The sequence below is a fragment of the Oncorhynchus mykiss genome, chromosome 26 (genome assembly GCF_057628025.1).
Source record: "Oncorhynchus mykiss isolate SJ-2025 chromosome 26, ASM5762802v1, whole genome shotgun sequence".
Lineage (NCBI taxonomy): Eukaryota > Metazoa > Chordata > Actinopteri > Salmoniformes > Salmonidae > Oncorhynchus > Oncorhynchus mykiss.
In genome coordinates, this window is record NC_143047.1 from 38,258,022 (window position 1) to 38,274,453 (window position 16,432).

Below are 16,432 nucleotides of genomic sequence, written 5' to 3' on the forward strand. Positions count from 1 at the left end.
CTTCCCTCACTACAATGTCCTCCAGGGGGTTGCTGAGGTGTGTGTGTACTCATTATGGACGCATGGTAAACACTGGTGTTGTGAGAGAGGCAGTAACAAGTGGTTCCCTGGCTCAAGTCGCCACAATGCCAACTAAACGCTTCAAGATGGCAGCAATGAGCAGACTGGTCAGGCTTGTCAGGCTTGTCAGGCTGGTCAGGCTGTTACGCCATGCTCTGCGCCAGCCCTGGACTCTAGATTTTGACCAGGGTCCAGTGGTAATTAGAAAAAGCTCTAGTCATCTGGTGTAGCCTACCTCCCCCAAACTCACCCCCCCTCTATCCAGCTCCCTCTCTCCTCCCCGCTCCATTTTACAAGTCATTGTGCATGCTCATTATTGCACTGGTGTGTGTGTGTGTCTCTCTCTCTTTCTGGGAAGCATGGAGGTGGTCCTGGAAACACGGTGTGGTTTTAGGTGGCATGGAAATGGCATCTGTTTTCCACTCTGAGAACTGTGTGTCTGCAGCAGTAGTCTGTACCAGCCTGGGTTTAGTAGCCTACAGTGCTCTGAATTAAATGTTCCTACCTGTCAAAAAGAAACCCCCCTCCACGTATTTCAGTCAGTTATCAGATGCCACATATAGGAGAAGGTTTTTATTCTGCTTTGGTTTGATTTATGCTTTATAAAGGAAAGTCACATTGAGATTGAAAATCTCCTTTTCAAGTCAGTCCTGCATATGTTTTGCACCAAGGTTATCTTCCCACTGGATATTTACTATAATACATCAGTCCCTAAACAACACTCCTAGATGTCTTCCAACTTCTCCCAACTTCTTTTAAGTCAAAACATTATCTAGGTCAACCAGTCTTTTATTCCAAACTTTTTCATCCAATGAACATGCTCGTGGAGCAACTCACTGGTGTATTCAAACTGCAGACTGTATTGGAGGGCTTTGGTTCTGTGTTGAGAGGAGAGCTGGATCTGACAGAGGGTTGCCAAAGCCACAGCAGGGGTGTGTGCGTGTACGTGCGCGCTTCTGCACAGTGCTATGTATGTATGTGTGTGTGTTCTGTGTGCGTGTGTGTGTGTGGATTGCCCCCTGCAGCATGTTGATGCCATTTCAGTCATCCGGTATCCTGTCCCTGCACAGCAGTGCATGCTGGGATAGCAGAGTGCAAGTACAGACAAACTGGCTCATCAAAACAGAGAGGGGGTGACAAGGGGTTGGCTTAAAGTCGACATGGGTTTCAGCCCTCACTCCGAGTTCCCTGGGGGTGCCTCGACACAGGGTACAGCCTACATTCCTAGTTCCCTGGGGGTGCCTTGACACAGGGTACAGCCTACACTCCTAGTTCCCTGGGGGTGCCTCGACACAGGGTACAGCCTACACTCCTAGTTCCCTCATCTTACGGGTGTCAAAAAATGTGGCATACTCTACAGAGCTATGTTGAGCAGCGACTTCCTGCTAGCAATTCATACTTTGTGTTCAATTGTTGGCATTTGGTATTGTGACCTAAATATCAGCTAATTGTCTGAGTAGCTGTCCTCAGATTAGAGAAATCTGGATTGGAGGGTATTTCCTTATTATTCTCTGGGAGACAGGCCTGAGATGAGCCGGGACCACTTGTTTTGTGCAGTGATATTTGTGACAAAGGGAAAGTCAATTACCACAGAGAGAATGGCAGGTCAGAGATGCTCTCTGACAAGTTGATCCTAACGATCAGGTCTGACGATCAGGTCTGACGATCAGGTTTGATGGAAGGTAAACTGCACCATATGAATGCAGGAGGAATAATGTCTAATATAAAGTCAAGGCTCTAGTTGGTCAAATAAAAAACACATTAGGTTTTAGTAAGCGTATCTCTGAAGTTATTTAGAGTCAAGCCACGTCAGGGTATATTTAATCGATGATGATGATGGTGGTGGTGGTGATGTAACATTGGTCAAAGACTACAGTCAGATTCCTTTTTTAAGGGAGTTAAATGACTTCTCACTCCCCACTGAAATATGGCAGCAAACAGAAACGATACCAGCATACGTTTTTATGGATGAAACAACTTCTCCATTAAAAGACCATTTCACCAGTCCAGTATGGAGGGTATTAGTGAACATCTCATTGGTAAGGCTATTTAGGGTGTGTCCATGAGACCATTCCATTACTCCAGTATTCAGGGTGTAGGGGTATTGTGTAGATGTCCTACCTGACTGTGGCCTGGTGATGGCGCTCTCGTATACAGGGATCCCCTCCCCCACGTTGTTGAAGGCCTTCAGGGTTATCACATAGTGGGAGCTGGGGTCTGAGGGAAGGAGAGGGCCAGGGAGAGAGAGGGCCAGGGAGAGAGAGGGCCAGGGAGAGAGAGGGCCAGGGAGAGAGAGGGCCAGGGAGAGAGAGGGCCAGGGAGAGAGAGGGCCAGGGAGAGAGAGGGCCAGGGAGAGAGAGGGCCAGGGAGAGAGAGGGCCAGGGAGAGAGAGGGCCAGGGAGAGAGAGAGCGCGTTATGAAATAATGTAGCTAATCAAGTCCAGACTCCTGAGACCCTCTCCTCATAGGATCAGGATATTCATCATCTTGACAAAAGGTGTATATTGAAACCCATTCTCTCGTTGGGGTTTTAATGAAAAGCTAAATTATGCAACATTATCATAGTGGTTCCCCCTAACCATGTTGTAATTACAGTAGGCTACAGGACACTATGAAGCACAGCCAGCCATGCAGTCAAAGACTGTTCACAGTCATGCATCAAGAACATGGTTCCACAACAACACACTATCAACTATGACGGCAACAACCCAGAGGGCAACAACCCAGAGGGCAACAACAGGGTGTGCTCACCTAGGTTCTCAATGCTGTAGTAGCGCTGCTTGTAGTCCACCTTGATGGTCTGGGCGTGGGGGCTGCCGATGCCGTAGCCGATGGTGTAGCCTCGTACCACCATGTCCTGGTTCTCCGGCGGGGTCCAGCTCACCACGATGCTGTTGACCAGCGGGCGCACATGTAGCGAACTGGGGATGTCTGGCACCCTGGACTCTGGAGGGAGGAAAACTCAGGAGATCAAACTTACCTCAAATTATAACACAATAAAGAAATTAAACACAACAAATATTAAACACTCCATATACTTTAGACTAGAATCAAGACAATAAAATACATTAAAACTAAACCATAAATATAAAGGTAGCAATGAGACCACATTAATAGAGGGTTGTAGTGTATTAAGAGGTAAGGATCAGGGCTGAGGTAGAGGGATTTGACTGGTCAGTGTATTAAGGGAAGAGGTAAGGATCAGGGCTGAGGTAGAGGGATTTGACTGGTCAGTGTATTAAGGGAAGAGGTAAGGATCAGGGCTGAGGTAGAGGGATTTGACTGGTCAGTGTATTAAGGGAAGAGGTAAGGATCAGGGCTGAGGTAGAGGGATTTGACTGGTCAGTGTATTAAGAGGTAAGGATCAGGGCTGAGGTAGAGGGATTTGACTGGTCAGTGTATTAAGGGAAGAGGTAAGGATCAGGGCTGAGGTAGAGGGATTTGACTGGTCAGTGTATTAAGGGAAGAGAGGTAAGGATCTGGGCTGAGGTAGAGGGATTTGACTGGTCAGTGTATTAAGGGAAGAGAGGTAAGGATCAGGGCTGAGGTAGAGGGATTTGACTGGTCAGTATATTAAGGGAAGAGGTAAGGATCAGGGCTGAGGTAGAGGGATTTGACTGGTCAGTGTATTAAGGGAAGATAGGTAAGGATCAGGGCTGAGGTAGAGGGATTTGACTGGTCAGTATATTAAGGGAAGAGGTAAGGATCAGGGCTGAGGTAGAGGGATTTGACTGGTCAGTGTATTAAGGGAAGAGAGGTAAGGATCAGGGCTGAGGTAGAGGGATTTGACTGGTCAGTATATTAAGGGAAGAGGTAAGGATCAGGGCTGAGGTAGAGGGATTTGACTGGTCAGTGTATTAAAGGAAGAGGTAAGGAAAACGTTTTACCGTCCAGGTCGCTCTCGAAGGTCTCTGCGGTGCTCCACTCTGTGGCGGGCCCGGAGCCGTTCACTGTGATGGCTGATACTCTGAACGTGTACTCTGTCCCCCGCTCCAGACCTGACCACAACAACACACAGATAGAAAATCAGTCAGAGTCAGACAGGAAGCCCAGTTCATTCCTCCCTCTTCTACCCAAAGTGCGCCCTCATCTTGTTCACTCCCCCCTCAATCAAGTGCTTTGAAATGTTTGAGGCGAAGTGAACAAGTAGTGCGCTCTTTTGACAGGCAGACCAAGAAATGTAATTGGGTTTGTGTGCAGAATCAGCCATAGGCTAGGTCCATCAGTTTCTGCAGTTAGAAAACTGTCCAAACTTTCCTTTCAGTGGGCTTCTTAAAGGATGTACTAGCAGTGCATCCCTCACTCCACCACTCATCGAGCTGGGCATGCAGACACACTAAATATTTGAAGCTGTAATATTTCAAGAGGAAGTCCAATATTTCTTTGCTTGTGTGAAGGGAAAATCTATAACTCTGTCAGGGGTGGGATCAAGAGAGAACTCGTCGTCGTGGCGCAATTATAATTTCCCTCTTTCCAATCCAATGGGTTTGATAGAGATAAACCTTCTGCCATTGATCACGACTCGTCTGTGGGGGAATTTACACATGAGCAGTTTGAATGTAGCCCAAGCAAGCCGTTCCCGATAGAACACTCAGAGAAGAAAGAGGAGACTGTTCACTCCTGGAGGAGTGTGTGGAGCTGGATCCCTGCTTGGACCACCATCCCAGCCACATTGCTGGGTCGGCTACATCACCGCCACGGGCGTGTTTTGGAAATTCAAAGTGGTGGGAACCGCCCGCCGTCTTTAAAGAACATGTATCTGCGCTAACTGGTGCAAACATTTTCTTAAGAGTCGGATTGGACTTATCTGTTTGGACGCTAAATGCTAATCGTGTCGTCTCTCCCTTCACTACTACGGGCTGTCCCTGAGGCAGACTGCTGAAAACCACCCAGACACTCCAGGACTCCAAGGCTCTAGAAAGAAAATCTCTAGCTTAAGTGCCTTTGAACCAACAAACACCCATGTTGCACCCCAAATATAAATTGGGTTTGACTTTCAAGTGTGTATTCTCTTTGATGCTGCACCACACAGCGTGAGACGGGGCCAGAAAAGTTGCTGAGACAACATGTAATATTCATTGCCGTCGCTACAGTCTGATATCTATTGTACTACAGTAACGGTATAGTATCAGTTTGGATGTGAGATGTTGAGAACAGGTGACTGTCTGAAGTAACACAGACGATGAAGGAAAATGATGACTCCAAACAACACGCCAGACAAAAAAAGGCTCAAATGAAAACCGCTCCAGTGATACAACATCTGGTCCTATGGGACCACAGTATTCAACTTAGAAACTTCCAATTGGCTAAAAGTTAAACTACCAGCAGTAGCCACAGAGTCTTCGGCCTATCTGAAAACTAGACTTGTTTTAGTACACGCTAATCAATAATCACATTATTTCCCATGTAAGATACTGCATGTGCATGACTAATTCAACTACACAATGAGTCATGTGATAAGTCATGTGATAAGTCATGTGATGAGTACGTGATGAGTACGTGATGAGTACGTGATGAGTACGTGATGAGTACGTGATGAGTACGTGATGAGTACGTGATGAGTACGTGATGAGTACGTGACTTGGTATTATAGGAGAGCTTACCGTCGATGAGTTGGAAGAGCTGGGTGCCTCCCGTGGTTTCTGCCGCCTCGCTCTTCCGCGTCCCTTTCCGGTAACGGATCTTATACCCAGTAATCTCGCCGTTCTGGGCGCCTGGTGGTGGGGGCTGCCACCGGACCATGATGCTCTGGGTAGGAGGGTGGAACGACACACAGTGAGTACATAGTCTAAGACACGGGGGGTTACAGTTTCTACTGCTGAACCACAGGGAAATGGTCATATTCACAGAAAACTGACCCACTGTTTTCAATGTCAACTTTTTCCATTCACAAATGTCATTTCACTTCCTGAATTGCAATGGATTCGAGCCCAACCCAAGGACAATACTGAATAATCTCTAGCTACCACCATTGACTTTAGAGGTGGAATGACAACCACAGGACTTTGCAGATAAAAATCACACTAGGGCAATGAGTGGGTGGTTATGGCAATACACACCATTGGTGTCCAGTAACACCACTCGCAGTGACATTGACGTCACAGGGCTAACCTGACCAAGGCTGGTGTAAGGTCAAAAGGCGACATTATACCAGCCTCACAAAGCCTTACACCAGTCCTATACCAGCCTCACAAAGCCTTACACCAGTCCTATACAAGCCTCACAAAGCCTTACACCAGTCTTATACCAGCCTCACAAAGCCTTGCACCAGTCTTATACCAGCCTCACAAAGCCTTACACCAGTCTTATACCAGCCCCACAAAGCCTTGCACCAGTCTTATACCAGCCTCACAAAGCCTTACACCAGTCTTATACCAGCCTCACAAAGCCTTGCACCAGTCTTATACCAGCCTCACAAAGCCTTGCAAAGCCTTACACCAGTCTTATACCAGCCTCACAAAGCCTTGCACCAGTCTTATACCAGCCTCACAAAGCCTTGCACCAGTCTTATACCGGCCTCACAAAGCCTTGCACCAGTCTTATACCAGCCTCACAAAGCCTTACACCAGTCTTATACCAGCCTCACAAAGCCTTACACCAGTCTTATACCAGCCTCACAAAGCCTTGCACCAGTCTTATACCAGCCTCACAAAGCCTTGCACCAGTCTTATACCAGCCTCACAAAGCCTTGCACCAGTCTTATACCAGCCTCACAAAGCCTTGCACCAGTCTTATACCGGCCTCACAAAGCCTTGCACCAGTCTTATACCAGCCTCACAAAGCCTTACACCAGTCTTATACCAGCCTCACAAAGCCTTACACCAGTCTTATACCAGCCTCACAAAGCCTTGCACCAGTCTTATACCAGCCTCACAAAGCCTTGCACCAGTCTTATACCAGCCTCACAAAGCCTTGCACCAGTCTTATACCAGCCTCACAAAGCCTTACACCAGTCTTAAAACAGACTGATGTTAGAGTGTAATGTAGTGGTGAAGGAGAAGAGAACAGGCTGTCTGTTGGAGAAAGGAGGAAATAAAGACATTCATAATAAATAAAGAGTGGAGGAGAGGAGCCCTGGTGAGAGGAGCCCTGGTGAGAGGAGCCCTGGTGAGAGGAGTGGCTCCCAGCGAGAGAGAGAGCGATAGATTCAGGTCCTTAGCTGCAGGCCCTGCAGTGCACTGTGGGATGGTGTGGAAGGAGGGAGGAGAGATACTGTAGACTGTGTGTGTGTGTGTGAAGGGACGGGTGGGGGGAACTCAGCGTGAGAGAGGAGTTAATTAACACTACCCCACTGTCGCTCACACACACACACACACACAAAAACACACACAGGCGCGCCAACATTAACACACATCTGTGAGTTGGGGGAACAGCACTAATTAAATCTGTGCTAAGTGTGTTCAATTAGTTCATTTCCATTCTCTTATAGTGCGTTCTTATTTCAGCTACATTCTTTCCCCTCACCCCTTCCCCCCTTCCCCCCTTCTCTAAAATACAAGCTAAATTGAGGGGGGGGGGGGGGGGGGTTGTGGTTCACATGTTGAGACTACACTTCCCCTTGTATGTTAGTTTTCACCCCTCAGGCCTGGCTGACTGACACGGCCCACAGGACAGAGCAAATTAAACAATTAAAATGAGAAATTGCATTTTGTGTTTTAATCTAATTAGAAATGTATTTTATAATGATATTCATCCATATAAGGCCATTCATTACTGGTATCAAACAGTAACATACAGGACAAGTCTGACAAAGGAAGAACAAAGTAAAACCTGATCTGATTGACCAGTTAACAGAACAAATAAGGTCACAAACCAGTTCTAGATGCAAGTCAGACTGAATCCATTTCTAAATCCGTGCTACTATAGTGGTACTAAATACACCCCATCTCTATAGTGGTACTAAATACACCCCCCATCTCTATAGTGGTACTAAATACACCCCCATCTCTATAGTGGTACTAAATACACCCCCCATCTCTATAGTGGTACTAAATACACCCCCCATCTCTATAGTGGTACTAAATACACCCCCATCTCTATAGTGGTACTAAATACACCCCCCATCTCTATAGTGGTACTAAATACACCCCCCATCTCTATAGTGGTACTAAATACACCCCCCATCTCTATAGTGGTACTAAATACACCCCCATCTCTATAGTGGTACTAAATACACCCCCATCTCTATAGTGGTACTAAATACACCCCCCATCTCTATAGTGGTACTAAATACACCCCATCTCTATAGTGGTACTAAATACACCCCCATCTCTATAGTGGTACTAAATACACCCCCATCTCTATAGTGGTACTAAATACACACCCCATCTCTATAGTGGTACTAAATACACCCCATCTCTATAGTGGTACTAAATACACCCCCCATCTCTATAGTGGTACTAAATACACCCCCATCTCTATAGTGGTACTAAATACACCCCCCATCTCTATAGTGGTACTAAATACACCCCCCATCTCTACAGTGGTACTAAATACACCCCCATCTCTATAGTGGTACTAAATACACCCCCCATCTCTATAGTGGTACTAAATACACCCGCCATCTCTATAGTGGTACTAAATACACCCCATCTCTATAGTGGTACTAAATACACCCCCCATCTCTATAGTGGTACTAAATACACCCCCATCTCTATAGTGGTACTAAATACACCCCCCATCTCTATAGTGGTACTAAATACACCCCCCATCTCTATAGTGGTACTAAATACACCCCCATCTCTATAGTGGTACTAAATACACCCCCCATCTCTATAGTGGTACTAAATACACCCCCCATCTCTATAGTGGTACTAAATACACCCCCATCTCTATAGTGGTACTAAATACACCCCCCATCTCTATAGTGGTACTAAATACACCCGCCATCTCTATAGTGGTACTAAATACACCCCATCTCTATAGTGGTACTAAATACACCCCCCATCTCTATAGTGGTACTAAATACACCCCCATCTCTATAGTGGTACTAAATACACCCCCCATCTCTATAGTGGTACTAAATACACCCCCCATCTCTATAGTGGTACTAAATACACCCCCATCTCTATAGTGGTACTAAATACACCCCCCATCTCTATAGTGGTACTAAATACACCCCCCATCTCTATAGTGGTACTAAATACACCCCCCATCTCTATAGTGGTACTAAATACACCCCCATCTCTATAGTGGTACTAAATACACCCCCCATCTCTATAGTGGTACTAAATACATCCCCATCTCTATAGTGGTACTAAATACACCCCATCTCTATAGTGGTACTAAATACACCCCCCATCTCTATAGTGGTACTAAATACACCCCCCATCTCTATAGTGGTACTAAATACACCCCCCATCTCTATAGTGGTACTAAATACACCCCCATCTCTATAGTGGTACTAAATACACCCCATCTCTATAGTGGTACAATATACACCCCCATCTCTATTGTGGTACAATATACACCCCCATCTCTATAGTGGTACTAAATACACCCCCCATCTCTATAGTGACACTAAATACACCCCCATCTCTATAGTGACACTAAATACACCCCCCATCTCCATAGTGGTACTAAATACACCCCCCATCTCTATAGTGGTACTAAATACACCCCCCATCTCTATAGTGGTACTAAATACACCCCCCATCTCTATAGTGGTACTAAATACACCCCCATCTCTATAGTGGTACTAAATACACCCCATCTCTATAGTGGTACAATATACACCCCCATCTCTATTGTGGTACAATATACACCCCCATCTCTATAGTGGTACTAAATACACCCCCCATCTCTATAGTGACACTAAATACACCCCCATCTCTATAGTGACACTAAATACACCCCCCATCTCCATAGTGGTACTAAATACACCCCCCATCTCTATAGTGGTACTAAATACACCCCCCATCTCTATAGTGGTACTAAATACACCCCCCATCTCTATAGTGGTACTAAATACACCCCCCCATCTCTATAGTGGTACTAAATACACCCCCCCCCCCCCATCTCTATAGTGGTACTAAATACACCCCCCATCTCTATAGTGGTACTAAATACACCCCCCATCTCTATAGTGGTACTAAATACACCCCCCCCATCTCTATAGTGGTACTAAATACACCCCCCATCTCTATAGTGGTACTAAATACACCCCCCCCCCATCTCTATAGCGGTACTAAATACACCCCCCATCTCTATAGTGGTACTAAATACACCCCCCATCTCTATAGTGGTACTAAATACACTCCGCCCATCTCTATAGTGGTACTAAATACACACCGCCCATCTCTACAGTGGTACTAAATACCCCAAGCAGCAAGAGGTCCTGACTCAGTTTAACACATCTCCATGTGCTGCAGCAGCAAGAGGTCCTGACTCCTGACTCATTCACAAACGGACACAAGTGAGCTGGATAGAAAACCTTCCTGTGTGAGATGAGCCTCTAGATGTGTGAGGCTGTAGGAGTTGTGATAGAGAGAGACGAAAGCCTTCAGACAGGCCCAGTCTCCAGCCGCTTGCTGGGTGGATCGATACAGGGTTCAAGCACAACGCTAGCAGTCTGTATAAGCTGAGCCCACTGACAAGAGCTAATGGCATGGAAAACAGGGTTAGGCACACAGCTATCACATCACCTGAGAGGTAGGGAGAGTGTCTGCGTGCTAAAGAGAAGTGGCTGACTTGTGCTTACCTTTGAGTTGTGAACTTCCACAGTGAGGTTTTGAGGAGGGGCACTGGGGACTGTAGGGGTAAAAACAAGGTGTTTTACTCTTTAGAACTCAAGAGAGATCACCTCAACACACCAGGTCTTTAACATCTTCCTCTTCAGAAAGGAGACTACCCATTTCTCCTATGAGAGAGGAAGAGTTCCGCTCCTTCATCTGTCCCATGCTTACCATCAGACAGGGTGGTGACGGTGATGTCTCCTGTGGACACTCCCGGACCGTGCTTGTTGAAGGCCACCACTCTAATGCTGTACTCTGTGAACTTCTTCAGACCCATCAAGGTGTAGGACAGAGCTCCAGCGTCTATGTCCTGAGAGGTTGAGAAGAGAGGTGGTACACACAAAGTTAAGTAGTGCTTCTGTAGATTTATTTTGTACTTCTCCTTGTTTTGTACTACTACTACCACCATCACCACTACCATTACCACCACTATCACTACCACCACTATTACTATCACTCTACCACTATCACCACCACTACTATCACCACTGCTACTACTACTACCACCATTACCACCACTATCACTACCCCTACTACTATCACCACCGCTACTACTACTATCACCACCACCACTATTACTATCACCACTACTACTATCACCACCACTACTACTACTATCACTACCATTACCACCACCACTACTATTACTATCACTCTACCACTATCACCACCACTACTACTATCACCACCACTACTGCTACCACCACTACCATTACCACCACCACCACTACAACCACCACTACTACTATCACCACCACCACTATTACTATCACCACTACCACCATCACTACTATCACCACTACTACTACTATCACCACCACAACTACTACTACCACCACAACCCCTACTACTATCACAACTACCACTACCACCACCACTATTACCACTACCACCAATACTATTACCACCACCACTATTACTATCACCACCACTACTACTACTACCACTGTTACTACTACTACCACAACTACTACTACTATCACCACCACCACTCCCACCGTTACTACTACTACCACCACCACCACTACACTACCACCACCACCACTAACAACAACTACCACTACTACTATCACCACCACTATTACCACCTCTACTACTACCACCACCACTACTACTACTATCACAACCACTACTACTATCACCACCACCGCCATCACCACTACTATCGACGCCACTACTACTATCACCACTACTAACACCACCACCATTGCTGTGGCCACGACTGTACATGATAAGATTATTATTGACAAAAAGAGCAAGATTATTTGTATCATCATGTCATCAGAATAAGACCCTTGATATTTATTGGAAAGGAGCATCAAGCTCATCACTGGGTGCTTTCACCACCCTGTGAAGTTCATCATAAAATAAAAGATTAAGAACAAACAGAGGCAGAGTTCCTCTGTCCAGTGTCTGTGTTCTTTTGCCCATTTTAGTCTTTTCTTTTCATTGGCCAGTCTGAGATATGGCTTTTTCTTTACAACTCTGCCTAGGAGGCCAACATCCCGGAGTCGCCTCCTCACTGTTGATGTTGAGACTGGTGTTTTGCGGATACTATTTAATGAAGCTGCCAGTTGAGGACTTGTGAGGAGTCTGTTTCTCAAACTAGAGACACTAATGTACTTGTCCTCTTGCTCAGTTGTGCACCGGTGTCTCCCACTCTTTCTAGTCTGGTTAGAGCCAGTTTGCCCTGTTCTGTGAAGGGAGTAGTAACCATGGTTACCTGCAAGGAAACACATGCAGTCATCATTGCTTTGCAAAAAAGGGGCTTCACAGGCAAGGATATTGCTGCCAGTAAGATTGCACCTAAATCAACCATTTATCAGGTCATCAAGAACTTCAAGGAGAGTGGTTCAATTGTTGTGAAGAAGGCTTCAGGGCGCCAAAGAAAGTCCAGCAAGAGCCAGGACCGTCTCCTAAAGTTGATTCAGCTGCGGGATCGGGGCACCACCAGTACAGACCTTGCTCAGGAATGGCAGCAGGCCGGTGCGAGTGCATCTGCACGCACAGTGAGGCGAAGACTTTTGGAGGATGGCCTGGTGTCAAGAAGGGCAGCAAAGAAGCCACTTCTCTTCAGAAAAAACATCAGGGACAGACTGGGGTAAAGTTATTTTCTCTGATGAATCCCCGTTCCAATTGTTTGCGGCATCCGGAAAAAAGCTTGTCCGGAGAAGACAAGGTGAGCGCTTACCATCAGTTCTGTGTCATGCCAACAGTAAAGCATCCTGAGACCATTCGTGTGTGGGGTTGCTTCTCAGCAAAGGGAGTGGGCTCACTCACAGTTTTGCCTAAGAACACAGCCATGAATAAAGAATGGTACCAACACATCCTCAGAGAGCAACTTCTCCCAACCATCCAGCAACAGTTTGGTGACAAACAATGCCCTTTCCAGCATAGAGCACCTTGCCATAAGGCAAAAGTAATAACTAAGTGGTTCGGGGAACAAAACATCGATATTTTGGGCCCATGGCCAGGAAACTGCCCAGACCTTAATCCCATTGAGAACTTGTGGTCAATCCTCAAGAGGCGGGTGGACAAACAAAAACCCACAAACTCCAAGCATTGATTATGCAAGAATGGGCTGCCATCAGTCAGGATGTAGCCCAGAAGTTAATTGACAGCATGCCAGGGCGGATTGCAGAGGTCTTGAAAAAGAAGGGTCAACACCTCAAATGTTGACTCTTTGCATCAACTTCATGTAATTGTCAATAAAAGCCTTTGACACTTATGAAATGCTTGTAATTATACTTCAGTATTCCATAGTAACATCTAACAAAAATATCTAGACACTGAAGCAGCAAACTTTGTGGAAATTAATATTTGTCATTCTCAAAACTTTTGGCCACGAATGTAGGCTATACACACATTGTATCTGCGAGCTGTTGTCTATAGTGCACATGCCACGACCAGAGTTGGCACATTCACTATATAACGCAACATTTTTTGTGACAAAACCATCAGTTGTTGGAAATGCGATAGAAACACTTAACTTTTTTTTCCCCTTCTGTACATGGGAGTTTAACCGCAAAAGTTATTTTATGGGCACTACGTCATCACGCACAGCCTTTTATCCGCAACAAGTCAATTTGATGGAAACAGTTATCTGGTGGGAAAATGCGCATACTGTTTTGATGCAGATTTTTTTTTTTTTTAATTGCATAAAAATCTGTTGTCAATTGGATGGAAAACTAGCTAACTACAAATAGCTACTCTATTTGGGTACCGCCCTAATCTTTGTCCCTGGGTAGTAAAACCACAGTGCCTAACTGTTCAACTGAAGTCAGGCGCGCCATTGTGACAGCTTCCTCCCTGTAGACATGCCACTTCCTGAAGCCTTCCCCGTCCCTGCCTCAATAATTCATCCACTCCAACACCCCGTTAGCTACCCTGTTCTCTGGATTCAACCTTTGTTCCTCTCTTTTCAGATAAAGAGATCATCAGATAAGCCTCTTCTCTTCCTGTCAGAATCTCTCTCTCTCCTCTAGGGAGCGAGGGACAGCAGCAGCAACAGCATCATTACTCGTTGTGCTGGCTGACATTTCATCCATTATCATATTAAAGGCTCTTTAACGCCTGGCTGGTTGGGCTGGCAGGGCTGGATGACTCAGGAGGCTGTGCTGCGGTGCGCTGCACTGTGGCCTGCTGGGAGACTGGGGAATGGGGAGGGTGGTGCTGCCAGCTATCTGATAGAGTGGGAATAGAGCAGAGGCTTTGGAACTTCAGGGGGACAGGAGTTTCAAGGCAGTCTACTGGGCTGTGACCGAGCTGGGACACTTCAATGGGCTATATGGTGCTGATGCTAAGCCAGGAAAAGCAACAGTTCATTTCGCTGTTCTGTTTTGCTTGTTTGCAGTCTTGTTGTTATATCACCACAAGACTAATCTCTCTCATAGAATACGATGGATCACTATTTCAACATATAGGGCCATCTAACTCCCCCACCCATCACACTGGGTCTTACCTGTTCCAGGTCCAGACCCTTCTCCATATAGTAGACCTTGTAGGTGAGGACGTCTCCGTTACCAGTGAGGGGAGTGTCCCAGCTGAGGGTGACGGAGGTGGGTGTGGTCGACACAGCCTGCAGGTTGGGGGCGGGGCCAGGAACTTGCACTGGAAACACCAAAGGATACAGGGGACACTTAGTATGAATCCCCAAATAAAAAGACACAGAAAGGCATTTCCCCCCCAAATCTCAATATTTGTATTTTTTTCATATGTAAGCCACATCATATAACCACACTTGCACAAAACCACACTCTCATTCAAATCACTTGGAGACAATTCGGTCCCAATTTGAAAGACTGCCATTTTGGAATGTCCCCCTGTTTTTTTTCTTAAACCGCAAAGCCTGACACACATGCTGTGGTCATTTCCCCACATCATCCCACCAATCCCTCTAGCATGGTATTCCAGTAGGTGAGAGGGGGGAGCGGGGACAGACAAGGTCATGCTTGGTTTACAGAGGAATTTATTTGAAGTATTAAGTTAATTGGAATTGGTTAGCCGAGAGAGAGCGGCTGGGACTAAACCAAGTGGTTGAGGAGGGAGAGGGGTGTTTCCATTGTTGTTTGCTCTGCAGGGACGTGGGTCATTACATTCAATTAACAGCTCTGGTGCCGACCGGCGTAGCTGTTTAACACAAGACTGTGGTAGCAGGTGCTGAGAGCCACACATCTACTGGAGGATGTAGTCTCTAGACAGATAACGATAGGGTCTGAGAAACTGAGCTGTGTGGCAAATGTAATGCATCATTAACCATACCTAGTCGTCAAGAGAGAACTTCTGTGGTGTTTAGGATGACGTGTGTATGCATGTACACTACCGTTCAAAAGTGTGGGGTCACTTAGAAATATCCTTGTTTTTGAAAGAAAATCAATTTTTTTTGTCCATTAAAATAACATCAAATTGATCAGAAATACAGTGTAGACATTGTTAATGTTGTGAGTTTCAGAAGAAAGGTCTTTGTTTCTAGCCATTTTGAGCCTGTAATCGGACCCACAAATGCTGATGCTCCAGATACTCAACTAGTCCAAAGAATGCCAGTTGTATTGTTCTTTAATCAGAACAAGTTTTCAGCTATGCTAACATTATTGCAAAAGAGTTTTCTAATGCTCAATGAGCCTTTAAAAATGATAAACTTGGATAAGCTATTGGAACACAGGAGTGATGGTGGCTGATAATGGGCCTCTTGTACGCCAATGTTGATATTCCATTACAAATCTGCCGTTTCCAGCTACAATAGTCGTTTACAACATTAACAATGTCTACACTGTACTTATGATCAATTTGATGTCATTTTAATATACTTTCTTCTTTTTTTTTTCAAAAACAAGGACATTTCTAAGTGACCCCAAACTTTTGAATGGTAGTGTATATACAGTACCAGTCTAAAGTTTGGACACACCTACTCATTCAAGGGTTTTTCTTTATTTTTACTATTTTCTACATTGTAGAATAATAGTGAAGACCTAAAAACTATTAAATAACACATATGGATTCATGTAGTAACCAAAAAAGTGTTAAACAAATCAAAATACACTGTATATACACACACAAGGAACCTACAGCAGTGTTTTAACAGACAGACCATGTTGATTCTACATGTAATACAAACTACGCCTTTGTCCATCAAACATGGA

At 45.5% G+C, this 16,432-nt stretch overlaps 1 protein-coding gene across 50 annotated transcripts in view; it reads right to left on the reverse strand.

Moving 5' to 3' along the window:
- Window positions 1-16,432, reverse strand: part of LOC110506206 (neogenin) — a 216,073-nt gene that overhangs the window by 29,051 nt on the left and 170,590 nt on the right. For all 50 annotated transcript variants that reach the window (XM_090222960.1, XM_090222972.1, XM_090222964.1 and 47 more), the window contains exons 10-16: window positions 14,755-14,903; window positions 10,965-11,103; window positions 10,760-10,809; window positions 5,664-5,808; window positions 3,948-4,058; window positions 2,812-3,006; window positions 2,182-2,277 (exon numbers count right to left, since the gene is read on the reverse strand). In XM_090222960.1, the coding sequence (XP_090079086.1) occupies window positions 2,182-2,277; window positions 2,812-3,006; window positions 3,948-4,058; window positions 5,664-5,808; window positions 10,760-10,809; window positions 10,965-11,103; window positions 14,755-14,903 (885 nt within the window). The remainder of the gene's footprint in view (window positions 1-2,181; window positions 2,278-2,811; window positions 3,007-3,947; window positions 4,059-5,663; window positions 5,809-10,759; window positions 10,810-10,964; window positions 11,104-14,754; window positions 14,904-16,432) is intronic.